This window comes from Schistocerca americana, chromosome 2 (assembly GCF_021461395.2).
Source record: "Schistocerca americana isolate TAMUIC-IGC-003095 chromosome 2, iqSchAmer2.1, whole genome shotgun sequence".
Classification (NCBI taxonomy): domain Eukaryota; kingdom Metazoa; phylum Arthropoda; class Insecta; order Orthoptera; family Acrididae; genus Schistocerca; species Schistocerca americana.
Window position 1 is genome coordinate 295118812 of NC_060120.1, and position 16221 is coordinate 295135032.

General features: G+C 36.9%; 1 protein-coding gene across 1 annotated transcript in view; it reads left to right on the plus strand.

Annotated features, from left to right (window-relative positions):
* Positions 1 to 270: 270 nt before the first annotated feature.
* The window catches only part of LOC124595429 (sodium-independent sulfate anion transporter-like), a 63070-nt gene continuing 47119 nt past the window's right edge, over positions 271 to 16221 (plus strand). The window contains exons 1-3 of the mRNA XM_047134167.1: positions 271 to 456; positions 5494 to 5689; positions 15501 to 15721. Coding sequence (XP_046990123.1) covers positions 271 to 456; positions 5494 to 5689; positions 15501 to 15721 — 603 coding nt within the window. The remainder of the gene's footprint in view (positions 457 to 5493; positions 5690 to 15500; positions 15722 to 16221) is intronic.

Sequence of the window (16221 nt, forward strand, 5' to 3'; positions counted from 1 at the left end):
TCTTGATAGTTTCAAAGTCATAATGCTTTATTCACTAGAATGGGTAGTTATAATAATCTGTCGCTCATTTTCAGTATATAGTGTATTCACTATATACTGTAATGCTTCCTCCATATATTTTATATACATGGCATATACTGAACATTTTTTGGCTATAAACAGTTCCATAAAGGCTGTTGTGATTTGTCACTTAATGGCAGCAGTTACCATCATAGTAATTTTGACTGTACAGTGACTTTACTCTGACCGGTAAACATCCTGCACCAGAAGATGCACATATGGCTGAAGAGGGCATTCTCACAGAAGACACTGCTTAAGAGGTTGCCCGTCCTGTCATGGCTGCCTCGCTACTCCACAGAGGATGCTGTGGGGGACCTGGTTGCCGGCATCACCGTTGGACTCACTGTCATCCCCCAGTCACTCGCCTATGCCAGCATCACCGGTCTTCCACCACAGGTACTGCTGCCATCAGAGCAACACTGTTTCATCTGAACATTTTTCTGGTTGCTCTTCTTCATGTATACATCTTTACATCTCTCCCCATACCAACTAGCCAGTCCTCCCTCCCTTGAACTCCCCCTACCCCTTCCTGCACCTGAGCATATACATGTAAATGCTCTCTAATCAAAGTGTGTCACCTTAACACAGTGGTTCTCAACATCAGATTTAGCATCTCATGGGTGGGCAGAGGAGATGGGGAGTGTGGGAGGGGTGACGTGCATGTTTGTGGGGGGGAGGGGGGGGGGGGAGGAGGGCATTTTCGTTTCTTGAGGAGCTGTGAGACAGAAGTTGGCAGCAGCGCACTGTTGGCATGAAAAGGATGCTATGGGCAGCAGCAGCGATGAGTGTTTGTTATTTGAGCAACAAAGAGACAAAGTGTATGTGCATTTAATTTTCTAAATATTGCTACGGTAATATGTTACAGCTAGATCCAGTATCATTGATGAAAATGATATTTTTGTTGGAAGTTAGTTTAAAAATTATACAAAAATAACTTTAAAAAGATGCAAATAAATAAAATAGTTGCTTTAAAGAAAGTATTGTAAGACTGTGTACTTTAGTTTCCACAAAACATAATAATGTTGGCAGGTGTTTTACCTTTGAGTCAGTATGTACTCATAAAGTGGACAAGCTCAGATTCAGGGAAAGCTCCAACAAGGGAATTAATTCCCTGTGTCTCAGTGTACATAGAAAACCCACACACCCATGCCTTGAGCCATGTGTCACAAAGAACTTCCAAGTGAAAGATTCTGGTCCACAGAGCTCAAATGCCATCTAATAATGACAGCCTTGCCAAAGAATTATAAGACCTACGAACTGTGTTCTGGGTTCTCAGATCGACAAACTGAGTGAGTGTGGCAGTCAAAATAAATGAAAGCTGAGGAAGATGTTTAGAATGATAAACAACTAGAGATGCCAAGAATTGCTTATATGCCCAATCTCCAAAAAGATTGCTAGTCTCCTATGGAAACATGGCAGTGAGGGTTTTTTGCTCCCATCAACAAAAACATCAAGTTTTCTTTGTAATGTGAAAGACAATCCAGTTCTCTGATAGCAGGTATGTACCCCATTCCATAAGAATGTCTCATATCTTATGCAAGTCATACTATTAAAAATAGATGAGGAGAGTTGCAAGGAATATCAAAGAAACAGCCATTCCTAAAAATTTCCAGTTTGCTCTGTATAGCACTTTGAGCTACAAAACTAGAAAAACAGTCAAGTATATTGATATAATTATGTGTTTTTTCTCCCTGCCCATCCGCTAGTTTGACTTCCAGACAAATTGAATAAGTCTTCCTCATACATTCATAACACACCCCATGAAAAGAACTGCACACTGAATCATAACTTGTTCCATGCACCATGACTGCTTAGTATGTGGGATGTAAACTTGATTTCCCTGGAAGAGGGAATGACTTTAAACCATGAGTGATACTGAAAAGTGCTGTTTCATACAATGTCAAAATTGTCAGTATAGCAGCTGTAAGATATTTTTCACAATATATGCTTGACATTATTCCACTCTGGGGGCAATCTAGTAAAGTGCCATGCTCGCTTGAGAAGACCATTTATTCAGGCTACCGGTTTCAGCAAAACTTTGTTGCCATCTTCAGATCTGTAAAGCATAGACTGAGTAACTACAATAACTAGGTGTGAGATATTAACATAATGTAGATCCATAATGTACCTTATCTGCTAAACTTCAAAGTATCTCATCCAAGTCTACAATGATTTGTGTCACATAATTAACAGACAATCCAAGAACATGCATGGTACAGTGTATCCGCATGTCAAAGATAAAACAATCAGTATGTAAAAAATCATACACAGTGCACCAAATATATATTCTCATGCTTCCTTGAAAGCTGGATACACACTGAGACTGTTTGGTAAACATGGTAGATACTATAATCAGCCCCAGATGGCACCACAGTCATAACAAACTGAAATACACAGTTTCTAATAAAGCCTAGGCACAAATATGAATCTGTAGACATGATTACAATGAAATTATACAGGCAATGATGCAAATCAGAGTATACATTTTTTTATAATTTTTTATATTTAAAAAGCAATTTCTTAATTTTTTTTGTTTTACAGTTTTTAAGTTTACAATTCTTTATTAACCATAAAAGAAAGTGCTGCCCATCTATAATTATAATTCAATGTGTTTTAAAGAAGCAAGACATATGGTGTGTTCAAACTAAATACAATGATGAACAAGATGTCAAAGTAAGTCTTTATTGTTGACAACTGATTTTCACAGTTGTACCTGTTACCCTTTGGCTTCAAAATATTTTTTGCTTTGAAATGTATTACATTGTGAGTTCATAATTCATCCATGTTGTCGTTATGGTGGATAAAATAAAGCACATTATACACTACTGGCCATTAAAATTGCTACACCATGAAGATCACATACTACAGATGCGAAATTTAACTGACAGGAAGAAGATGCTGTGATGTTCAAATGATTAGCTTTTCAGAGCATTCACACAAGGTTGGCACCGGTGGTGACACCTACAATGTGCTGACATGAGGAAATTTTCCAACCAATTTCTCATACACAAACAGCAGTTGACCGGCGTTGCCTGGTGAAACATTGTTGTGATGCCTTGTGTAAGGAGGAGAAAAGTGTACCATCACATATCTGACTTTGACAAAGGTCGGACTGTAGCCTATCGCAATTTCAGTTTATCATATCGAGACATTGCTGCTCGCGTTGGTCGAGATCCAATGACTGTTAGCAGAATATGGAATCAGTGGGTTCAAGAGGGTAATACGGAACACCGTGCTGGATCCCAACAGCCTCGTATCACTAGCAGTCAAGATGACAGGCATCTTATATGCATGGCTGTAATGGATCGTGCAGCCACGTCTTGATGCCTGAGTCAACAGATGGGGACGTTTGCAAGACAACAACCACCTGCACGAACAGTTCGACAATGTTTGCAGCAGCATGGACTATCAGCTTGGAGACCATGGCTGTGGTTACCCTTGACTCTGCATAACATACAGGAGCACCTGCAATGGTGCACTCAACAACAAACCTGGGTGCACGAATGGCAAAACATAATTTTTTCGGATGAATCCAGCATCATGATGGTCACATGCATGTTTGGCGGCATAGCGATGAACGCAAATTGGAAGTGTGTATTGGTCATCGCCATACAGGCCATACTGGCAAATGGGGTGCCATTTGTTATATGTCTCAGTCACCTCTTGTTCGCATTGACGGAACTTTGAACAGTGGACGTTACATTTCAGATTTGTTACGACCCATGGCTCTACCCTTCATTTGATAATGCACGATAATGCAGGATAATGCACGACCACATGTTGCAGGTCCTGTACGGGCCTTTCTGGATACAGAAAATGTTAGACTGCGGCCCTGGAAAGCACATTCTCCAGATCTCTCATCAATTGAAAATGTCTGGTCAATGTTGGCAGAGCAACTGGCTCGTCATGATATGCCAGTCACTACTCTTGATGAATTGTGGTATCACGTTGAAGCTGCATGGGCAGCTGTACCTGTACATGCCATCCAAGCTCTGTTTGACTCAATGTCCATGCATATCAAGGCCATTAATACGGCCAGAGGTGGTTGTTCTGGGTACTGAATTCTCAGGATCTATGCACACAAATTGTGTGAAAATGTAATCACATGTCAGTTCTAGTATAATATGTTTGTCCAATGAATACTCATTATCATCTACATTTCTTCTTGGTGTAGCAATTTTAATGGCCAGTAATGTATATAGGTTACTCAAAACTATAACCATTTACATTTAAAAAGCATCTTGTGCACATGGGAATATTCACATATGTCGCACTCAAAGATGCTTGTGTATAATGTATGATATACAATAAAATTCACATTTGTCCATCTGTTAATGTTTGTGTTACATGTTAAATATTTCAGGGATCCACCTTACCCAAAGCATGTGGAAAGCAGTGGAATGGTTTTATTTTTGACAAAACTTTGTATAATGTGCTGCATTTTATGCACCATAATGACAACATGGCATGAGATATGAGTTCACAAATGGAACACAATTCTTAACAAAAATTTTGAAGACCAGGAAATGACAGTTACAACTGTTGAAACTGTTTGTCAACAACACAAACTAAGTTATGCAGTCTTGGCCATTGAAAGTTTTTTCCCACATAAAATATAAACAGCTCCTTCATAGTTCCCAACATGAGAAAATTCATTCAAGTAGTAAAAGCGCCATTCCAGTTGTAGAGAATAAGACACAGTATAGATAATTTATGATATAATATTTTTAAAGAAAAATGTATTATGTTTATAGAAAGGCAACATAACAAAAATTTAAAGCTGTAATCTTCATTTCCTTATACATGTGTCGTATACTATACAATACTAACTGTGCAATATAAATTCTGTACAATAAAACATAATTCTTGATACCTAGGAGAATTTATTTGAACTGTAGACACCACAAAGGACACATAATGGTCCTCTTCATTATATATGAAAATAACATAGTCATTAGTTTATAAAAAATTGGGACTTGTTCTCTAGAATAAGCATTCAGGTTATCTAGGTGGAATTTGCTGGTTAAGCAATCGAAATTTTGCACATGTTTCAGTTTTGACAAATATATCACAGTGAAATAATTACAATATTTGTGACTGGTGTACCCTCTTTGCTGAGAATGGCATCAGCAGGTTTTATTTTATGTTTGTAAATTTCAAGTTACAGTAGACTAAAAGCTGACATCACTTGTTTCCTTTGTACAATATGGCAAGACCAAGGTATATTTCATCTGTTGTGAGACTGCAATGTTGGATATGAGGGACTACTGTAGATGTTTTAGTTGAACTTGAAGCCATGTACTTCCCCCCTTGTAGCAGCTTACTCATTTGATGGTTATTTCATTTTGCATCCTTATTGGCAATTGATCAGGACACTATACTCCACAACAACATGAACTTGCAGAGCAGACACCACCTTTTTATGTGTTCCAGTATGGGTTGTATGGCTCATTCATGGGCTGCTTCCTGTACATATTGTTTGGCAGTTGCAAGGATGTCCCCATGGGCCCTTCTGCAGTCATCTCTCTGCTGACATTTCAGTCAGTGCACAGCATGGGTCCAGAGCATGCCATACTTCTTTGTTTCCTCACCGGAGCTGTCCAAGTCGTCATGGGGATCCTGGGACTTGGTAAGCAGATCTGCTTCATTTTTGCAATGTAATTGTGGTGATGAATAGATTAAGACAGAATTCACAGTTATATATGACAAAGGTTAACATTCAGAATTATAAGAAGTAAAAACATTCAAACATCTATATCTGATTGTTTTCTGCATTGTGTTTACTGCCTGAAAACCTGTTCTGAAGCTCCTGATTTTGTTCTTTTGGAAAGTTTAGGTCATATTGTGAATTTAAGTATTTGGTTTAGCACAAATTACTATGCCAAGATTTCTGTTTCCTGCCATTGGAAGCATCAGATCCATTTGTTATTGAGCTGATGCAGAATTCTCTAATTCTTTTATGTGTGATTATTCCTGATACTCAACAAGAGCTTACTGGGTTGCACAGCAAAATTAGTCCACACTGACACAAGATTGGACTGAAAAGTAACAAGTACATTCTTTACTATAATACATCTTAAAAGGGATGGTGCCCATTTTTTAATATTGTAGCTATGCACAGTAAAAGGTGATACTGGACTCCCTCTTTCTCCCTGAAATTGACCGCAATGACAGACTGATTTCTAGTGTCACCAGAGGTCTAGGTTACGTTCAAAGGTGAAAATTTGGTTGAGAGTAGGCAAAACCAATGAATGTGAATGCCAAATAAAGAATGTAGTGACAGACTGAGTTGTAACATAGCCTAATGTTTACATTTGGTCCATATTTAAATGCACTTTCTTAAGGTTTGTGCATATTTCAACATAGGAACTAAAACTGGAAGATAAATTCAGAAGACATATGTTAGATAGTAGACAAGTCTCAAACAGGTATTTTGTTGCATATTATGTACATGTACTGTAAATAAACTATGAAAAATGTGAAGGGGTGAGGGCCCATTACGTAACTTTTCCCACTGAATGGCATAGTTAAAAGCAAACAACATTTGTATGATTCCTCCTAATGATATATCCCACATTTATATTAAAGTACAGTAACTTGTGCTGTGGCAAGCACAATGAGACATGTGTAGTGAACTTTTACTGGTGAAATAATTCAAACATGAGATGTGTACAAATCTGAGAGAAAGGATGACAGAAGAACTGCAAGACCAATCATGCTTCAAACAACTTGAGTAATTATGTATTACACACATGCTGTAGCTGGTGGATTACATCACTGATAAGCCCCAATTATTTTGCTGTATATTGTGGATTATAAACTGCATCTGTTATGGCTCAGGACATTTGCTGGCATGGTACTGTTTGCAGCTTCATGTTCTGTAGTAGTGACCAACATCACAAAGCTCAAAATTTGCAGTTATCAAAGCTTGAGTTCTTTGTTATTATTCTGATAATTTCTTTACATTTTACAGGTGTGCATGCTATATCTTTCATACTGATGAACAAAGTGTAGAAAGACAATCTCCACTACCCCATTTAACACCTTGCAGTTTGGAAGGAAATCCTTCATGTCTTCAGGAAAAATACCAAACACATTCTTTGTAATGGTTAATACCATTTGCAATAAAGCAACTGCTCTTCATCTGTACATGACACACCAAGGAAAAAATTACTTGAAAAAAAGCTCAGTTCCTAAGCATTTCAATGGTCTCCTTCCCCATTCTTTCCTAAATTGTAACACCCACATAGAAAGATAAAGTCTAAAGAGTTTCCAGATCATTAATGATATCAAAATTTGACCACTTAACAATGTTTCTCAGGTTAAAATTATTCCCAATCTGTGTTACGTTAGTCAATGATCTTCATCTTAAAAGTGTTGCATTATACATGTTCTTAAGTGACAAACTGTACTGGAACAATGACATTGGGATTTCATCAAATTTCTCCTTGTAGTCTCTCAGTAGATAACTAAAAATGGACAGGCAGAAATGCTGAAAACTTCATTTTAAACTGTCCAAAAGTGCAATGTTTCATTACATTTGAATCAAAATTTGTGACAGGTGTTCCTGCCATATTTCATACTTCATATAGGAAGGATGTGACAGTATGTGACATTAGAACTGTTAAGAATGCAATTTCAATATTTATATCTGTGATTTTCATAAATTAACATTGTACATAAAAAAGCTTTGTCATTGTCATTATTCTGTGCTCAGTTGTCTACAGTTATTTTTCAATTTAATAAAACCAACTATTGATACATTTTTAGAGTTTTATGTAAGGCCAAGAAATTGAAAATTTATCAGGTTATGGGCCTGGGTATGGTTTAAAATGGAATTTGTAACAAAATACATGGCCACGAGTGTATGCTCATGTTAATTTTTTTCCAGATGGCAACTGAAGTGGAAAAATGACATATTTCTTTATTTGATGGAACAAATTTCAACAATTGGAAATTCATGATGGGAACTTTTCTCAAAGAACTTGAAATTTTAACATTTGTGCAAGTGAATTATCTCAAAACGGTTTACTTTGTGGATGGAGAGACTGACATACAGTGTGTCACAAAGGAAACACAACCCGCTGAATTGGGTAAACAAGAGAAGAAATGCAATTCTCATCTTATTCAATGCTTCACCAACAGTCACTTGGAATATGCAAAAGATAAAATATTATTAGGATCTCTGTGGAATATATTTGAGAGAAAAGGAATTGCTAGTCAACTTTTATTGAGATAACAGTTGTTAACTATGAAATTTAATGCAACAAGTGATTTGCTAGTTAAGTTTGATATACTGATTCGAGAATTACATTTGACTGTCAAAGAAACCAACTTTGTATGCCACCTGCTTTTAATCATGCCTGCAGAATACAACATAGAGGTTACTGCAATGAATGTCAGTAAAAGACTTTCCATTGAGCTTTATGAAAAATAGGCTACTGGATGAAGATTTGAAGGGGAAGGGAGTCATCAGGAAAAACAAAAATGAAGATACACTGCCTCCTACAGCATTTTGGACTCAACGGTATCAGAAAAAAGGTTCGTCAGACACAGTAAAACGAGAAATCAGCAAGGAACTTCAGGGAACCCATTCAACTTTACTTGTCATTGTTGTGGAAAGTCTGGTCACAAAAGGGCTAATTGCAGAGTTAAGTTACCAATCAAGAACTCAGGAACCAGCAGTTCAATTGTTGTGGCTAATGTCGAAGAGGGAGACGGATTTTCTTTTACAACATCAAGTGAAGATCAGTCACCAAACAGCATAAATTGGTTCCTACACTATGGAACAATGGAACACTTGATTAATAGTAAGATACCTCTCACTAATTTAAAAAACCTGGAACAACCAATTAAAGTTAAATTAGCTAAGTCACACATTTTTCTTGAGGCTACAATAAAAGAAGAAATTAGTCACTAGTGTTGTAAAAGGAAAGGAAATTCAGATAATGCTCAAAGGTGTTTTATCAGTGCCTGATCTTAATTATAATCTGCTGTCGGTTAGGAAACTGGAAATGAATGGTTTTAGTATCACGTTTATAAAAGCTCGAAGTTTAATTAAAAAGGAAGAGAAATCATTGCAATTAGGAATGAATCACAGCTATATTTTTTAAATTTTTTGCAACATTAAGCCTTGTCAGCCACTTCAACTGAAACTAATGTGGAACTGTGACACCACAGGTTAGGCCATTTGAGTTATGGAAGCATTAAACACCTTCAGTCATAAGTTGATGGTATGGAACTGGACACTTCAACAATCCCTATGGAACAATGTTCAGATTGCGTCAAAGGAAAACAATCACAGCTGTCATGCAATCACACTAGGAAACATGTCACCAGATCTCTTGAGTTCATCCATAGTGACCTGTGTGCGCCAATCTCACCAGAATTGTTTGACTGTATGGAGTATGTGCTCATGTTTGTCAGACTTTACACATTTCGTGGTGGCCTACACACTGGAATCAAAGTCAGAGGTAACTCACTATCTGAAGATATTTCACACCATGGCTACAGCTCATGTGACCAATTTTTTTCTGACGCAACGGTACACCACAGCATGTTGTAACTGGCTGGGCTAAGTGGAGGAGGGTTGTGTTAGCTTCGAAAAGCTCTTTGTCTCATTCGGCTGCAAGCTGCCGGAGAGTCAGGACATGCATTTCCGTCAACCCCATTTTGAGTTTATGTAACACGGCACAGTGGATCATTCTGCAGAGCAACGGTACACTATCAAATTTTGCGATAAACTTGGGAAGTCTGCCACTGAAACATTTCCATTACTTCAGCATGCCTTTGGGAATGATTGCTTGTCCAAATCACAAGTTTTCTGATGCCACAACTCATTCATGGAGGGCCAAGAGGAGATCACCGACGAACCTCGCAGTGGATGGCCATCAACCACATGAGTCAACAAAAATGTGACGCTTGTGCATGATTGTTTAAACTCTGACAAACGGCTGAGCCTTCAATTGATAGCACAATCTCTAAACATGTCAAAAATAACCGTTTTCCACATTGCGACCAAAGATTTTAACATGAGAAAGGTGTGTACCAAACTCATCCCAAAAGTGTTGAGCGACGAACACAAGCACATGCGAGTGCTTTGGTGCCGAGAAATGTTGGAAATTTTGAAAATGATCCTCATTTTTTAAACTAAGTTATCACTGGTGATGAGTCATGGATTTTTGAGTATGACCCTGAGACAAAAAGGCAGAGTTCAGAGTGGCACACCCCATCATCGCCCCATCCCAAGAGGACACGCATGAGCAAGTCCAGGATCAAAACCATGCTCATTGTCTTCTTTCACGTCAGAGGCATTGTCCACCACAAATTTGTACCTACTGGGACAACAGTGAACTCAGCTTTCTATTTGAAAGTGCTCGAAAGACTGAAAAGGAGGGTCTCACGCTGCCAAAGTGACATCAAGGACATGTTGAAAGTTCACCACGACAATGTGCCGAGTCACAGCGCCTTCATTGTCAATGATTTCCTGGCCAGGACCAAGACCCCCATTGGTTCCCTAGCCTCCCTACAGTCCTACCCTGCTCCCACTGACTTTTTTTTGTTTCCTCAGTTAAAAGGAGTCATGAAAGGAAAACATAGGGACACAATTGAAAGCATCCAGGTGCATGTTACTTCAGCTCTAAAGGACAATCCAGAAAAGGCATTCCAGGATGCCTTCCAGGCATGGAAACACCACCTCCAGAAGTGTATCAATGCAAGATGCTGCTATTTTGAAAATTTTTGATTATTTGTACAAATATATTCAATAAATGATTTTTTATGAATTTGGTCGCATCACTTATGGAACACACCTTGTACATATCAAATGAGTTGAAGCAGTTTTTTGAAGAACAAGGAATACAGTTTGAGTTTACAATCAGATATACTCCTCAGCAAAATGGTGTCTCAGAATGGATAGACAGAACCATTATTGATAAAGCTCCCTGTTTGATACTTCAATGCAAATTAAGTAAGGCATTCTGAACAAAAGCTGTTTGTAATACTGTATATCTGCAAAATAGGAATCCTACTGTGGCTTTGGAAGGAAATGTTCCTACAGCTTTGTGGTACAATGAGAAACCTAACTTGAGTAAGCTGAGAGTATTTGAATGTATTGTTTACCTACGTGGAATTGAGAACAGGGAAGTTTGACAGCAAATCTTTGAAGTGCTACTTAACTGACTACTATCCTAATGGCTACAGACTTTGGTGTCCAGAGGAAGGAAAAATAGTCACAGGAAGGAACATTGTTTTCCACAAAGGAAAATTTTCCTTTGAATGTGTACCAGATAAGGACTGCATTCCAGAATCTGTTCAGAAATCATCAGAGAAGAAATACAACAATGATAATGGAGGTGTGAGCTCATCGAAGATTATGTTAAATCAAGTGATGGAGGTCGTGAAAGAATTCCCATACCAGAAGTGTCCAATGATGAACAGGAAACTGAAAATGAAGCTGTTCAATGTTCCATCAGGAAGAAGAACCCTCCCAAATATTTAGATAACCATGCTGTTCTTAATTGAATGCTGAATCATTTGTGGATGATGTACCAAAAAGCTACAAGGAAATTGCAACTTGTGAAGATAAGGAATACTGATATAAAGCTATACTGGATGAAACCGACTCTATAAAGGAAAATAAGACTTAGATTTTTGTTAAATTACCCCTGGAAGTAAGGCCACTGGCAGTAAACATGTATTCAAATTGAAGGACAAGGATGGAAATATCATAAGACACTGAGCTACATCTGTGGCTGAAGGATGTTCACAGACAAAAGGATTTGGTTACAAGGAAACATATTCATCAGTGGCTTGACTTGCAACTGTTAGAATAATGCTAGTTATTGCAATCCAACAAGTACTGGTTCTGGAACAATATGGTGTTGGCAATGCTTTTCTTCATGGATTACTCAAGGAGGAAGTATACATGATTATTTCTGAAGAGCTATTCCTGGATAGCTAAAAGACACAATTGATTTGCTTTCCAGTTTACAGAAGGCTTTATGCGGCTCAAAGGAAGCACCACTAGCATTGAATCATTCTATTCATACGTTTCTTATCTCTATAAGATTCACTCAGTCAGAAGCAGATAAACGTCTTTAATATATAATTTTACAGGTAGTTGTTATTTGCTCTCTGTTGACATTCTGATGGTACAAAATAATGCAGAGGAATTTGACGGAGTATTTTCCTATTTGAAAGTGCAATGTTTATAAAGAAATAACAATAACAAATCCTAGTATCCTCCTCAAAAATGAAAATGTTCATCATCATAATACAAGACAGAAAACTGACTTTCATGTACTCCATACAAAAACCAGTTTGTGCCAAAAAGGAACATTACACCATGGAAAAATTATCTACAATAAATTGCCAGAGAAATTAAAGTAAAGACTGATGTAAAAAATTTTAAAGCAGCATTAAAAAAATATCTGTTGACACATTGCTTTTATAGCATGGAAGAGATCCTCCAAAATCCTCGAGAGTCTAAGTGATGATTATGCAAATACTGTGACCATTAATACTGGCCTATAAATACATTCAGATGTAATTCTCAAGTTTCTAATGGGGTTCAAGTATAAGTTGTATACTGACTTGCCCAGTATATGAAGTAAAATTTTGTGAATGTAATTCTCTAGTGTACATGTCGATTCATAGTGTAGAAGAGCTTCTCAAAAATCCTTAGAGCTTAAGTGAGGATCATGTAAATACTGTAATCGTTAATATTGTCTTATACATGTATTCAGTTGTAAACTTCAAGTTTCTAATGTGGCTTAATTATAACTTACACATTGACTTGCCCAGTATATGAAGTGCTGTAAAATTTTGTGAAGATAATTTTCTAGTTTCTAAAGTGTTTTAATTGTAAGATATACTTTGACCTGTCCAATATCTGATGTGCTGTACTGTACATGTAAGATTTACTGGACCAATAAATACAATACAAATTTAAGTTAGAGAAGAAGTTTAAAATAAAGGAATTAGGAAAACCACAATCATAATTGGGAATTGAGATTTCAAGGATCAAAACAGAAATGTATCTTCTAAGTCAAATGCCATATTTGAAGTGTTTGCTAAAACGATTCAGGATGCAAGATTTTAACCTGGCTGAAACACCTATGGAAGTTAAACTGGAAACCAGGGAAGAAAAAAGGATCTACAAGCCATGCAGAGAGTTGATTGGATGCTTGATGTATGCAATGACAACAACAGACCAGAAACATGTGCTGAGGTCAACCTCTTAAGCAGGTACCAAAACAATCCATTGGAAGAATGCCGGGAATACCTGAAAAGTATTTTGAGATAAATCAAAGGAACTATCTATTTGAAATTACATTATGGAGAAGTGAATGTGATTATCTGTTACAACTGTTTGGAAATACTGTCTGTTGGGCTTCTGCAGGGGCAGAGTATGTACTCTGGGAACAGCAGCTGCTGAGTTGCTCTGACTGAAATACTTGCTGGACAGCATTCAAATTGTACTCCAGCTACCAGTTTGTGTATTCAAGGATAATAAGTCCTGTACATGCTTCCTGAAGAAATGGGAACATCATCAGCTGAGGCACATCAATGTTAAATATTGCTTTGTGTGTCAGCTTCACCACAACAAATTAATCACTGTTGAGCATGTGCATTTGGAGGACCAGATTCCAGATATCTTTACCAAAGGCTTACCAGCACCTAGATTCATTGCTTTGAGAAGCTTGTTGGGTTTACCTTAATTTTTGTTACTGTTAAATATAAAATCATTGATCAGATGAAGGGATGTTGAGAGTGCAATTTCAATGCTTATATCTGTAATTTACATAAAATATCTTCATAGATAAAAAAGCTTTGCTACCATTGTTATTCTGTGCTCAGTTGTCTTCAGTTATTTTTCAATTTAATAAAACCAACTAATACATGTTGTGACTGTTATTTAAGGATGAGAAACTGAAAACTTATCATTTGAGTGTTATTTAAGTGTGAGTCATGTAAATGTTATTCAAGGGTGAGACTGAAAATTTATCAAGAGCACATCTGGTTGTTTGTCTCTGTACAAATGAGGGATGTCTAAAAGATAGACTGAAATTTAAATGGATCCCTAGAAGCATGCAACATTCAGTGTATAGTTTTTGTCAACTGCATGTGCCAATGGTGTCCCCTCTTCTTCAGATGAGACACCATAACAGTCACCAGTACTTGAGGAAAGCTTTCTTGGCAACAGAGATAAAAGTGCATCTCTTACAAAGAGCATCACAATGTAAATGTTAGAAAATTGTGGGCTTCATTTGAGGTAGCAAGTGCCTTCCAAATTGACACACACAAGAGCTATTAGTGAAGTTTTAAATATCCTGTGTTTAGTGATGTCTCATAGAAGGAACTTATGAATCAACCATTGTCAGGGTATGATTAAAAGTTAGACATTTAAAACTGAACTGTGACAGATGTAACCTCTGAAAGACATTACATTTTGTAAATGGGTTGTATTGCCAAGGCAGACAAAAAATTTTACACTGAATGTCAAGCATCTACATTTATAACCTGTAACGGACCCCAATAATTTGGGATTTTTTTCAAAAGAGACCCAATTTGTGTTTGCCTGTCTATTATATCTTCACCAGTGGTCATTCCAACAAAGGAGCAATTTTCTCAGAACTGCTTCACTTCATGACTGCAAAGAATTTGTGTAACATCCATCCATTTTATGTGATGTAGACTACTTTTTTAGTTTTCATTCAAATATTTTCATTTTATTTTAGCTTCAGTTTTCTGATGTAATGAAACTTCATGTTCTGGATTTATTCTTATGTATGCATATATCTGGAAATATGTATGTGAAACATGCAAGAAACACATGAGCTACCAAAAATTACTCTGTATGTTACACCCCATTCATCTAGTAATAGTAATTATCTTAAAACATAAAAATAAAACAAATATCTCAGATAAAATTTCATTATTGGGACTTAAAGTCAGACATAAAAATGTCCTTACAGTTGTTTCATCTAGACCGCACAGTTGGGAACCTGAAATTGGCACACAGTCATGAAATTCACACAAGTTTAGGAAACATGGTGGCAGTGCTACCACTAGCACACTCCTCTATACCTCTACCCTATCATAGACCAAGTTGACTAAGTAGACTTCCATAACAAAATGATTCCTGCCAGCTGGAAAGAGTTTGGACTCATGATACATCTACACTTGAAAATGAAAGAGTCCAGTAAGTGTGAATAAAGAAAGATTTTCAGAACTAGGTGGCTGAACCCTGTGAACAATGCTATACAGAATTACATTTTATCCACTCACAGGTAGCTGAGATGCAAGATTTACACAGATAATGTGCAATAAAAATATAGTATAAATAATATAATAATCACGCATCCCCAATATAAAAATAGAATTCTGGATCATGGATTAGCAGAGGATTAAAATATTGTTTCATTTTGTTTTTGTAGGTTTCGTTATTGACTTCATATCTGGACCAGTGTCATCAGGTTTCACATCAGCAGCTGCTCTCATGATTGTAACATCACAGATGAAGGATCTGTTGGGAATCACAGCAGAAGGCAGTACTTTCATTGAAGTATGGGGAAGTCTTTTCCACAACATGCATAACACAAAACTCTATGATAGTGTTTTGGGTGCAGTTTGCATTGTGGTGCTACTATTGATGAGGGTGAGTTGTTACCTTGTGATCAAATAATAGGAACTGTAGTGTGATTCCACTATTAGCAAAGCCCGGACATTTATTATTTCAATTGATTCAATGTTACTTCTCTCTGAAATGTTGCATTTTGTGTCAGTCAAGCAAATTAATTTTTTGTGTTGTTTCACAAAACTTCATTAGTTTTGTAAGACCTCGGTTATGGGTTGTAGGTCATTTTCCTGATTCAGTTATGTAATGGAAAATGAGCTTGTAACCTGACACTTGTATAGTAAAAAAATAATTAAGTTTTCTGAAACAAGGCAAAAAACCATTTTGCTTAGTAAATACAAACACTTTTACAACAGCTCAAATATGTCTTGTCATCTCCATAACACCACTGGAAAAATGCTCATGCATGAATGAACAAGTTATTTTCCAAATAGTGTGCAGGAAATTGTCATATAATTTGAATATAAAAATAAGTGAGAAGCATATTTATTTCTTGTTTTGCTAGATAATTTGGTATCACA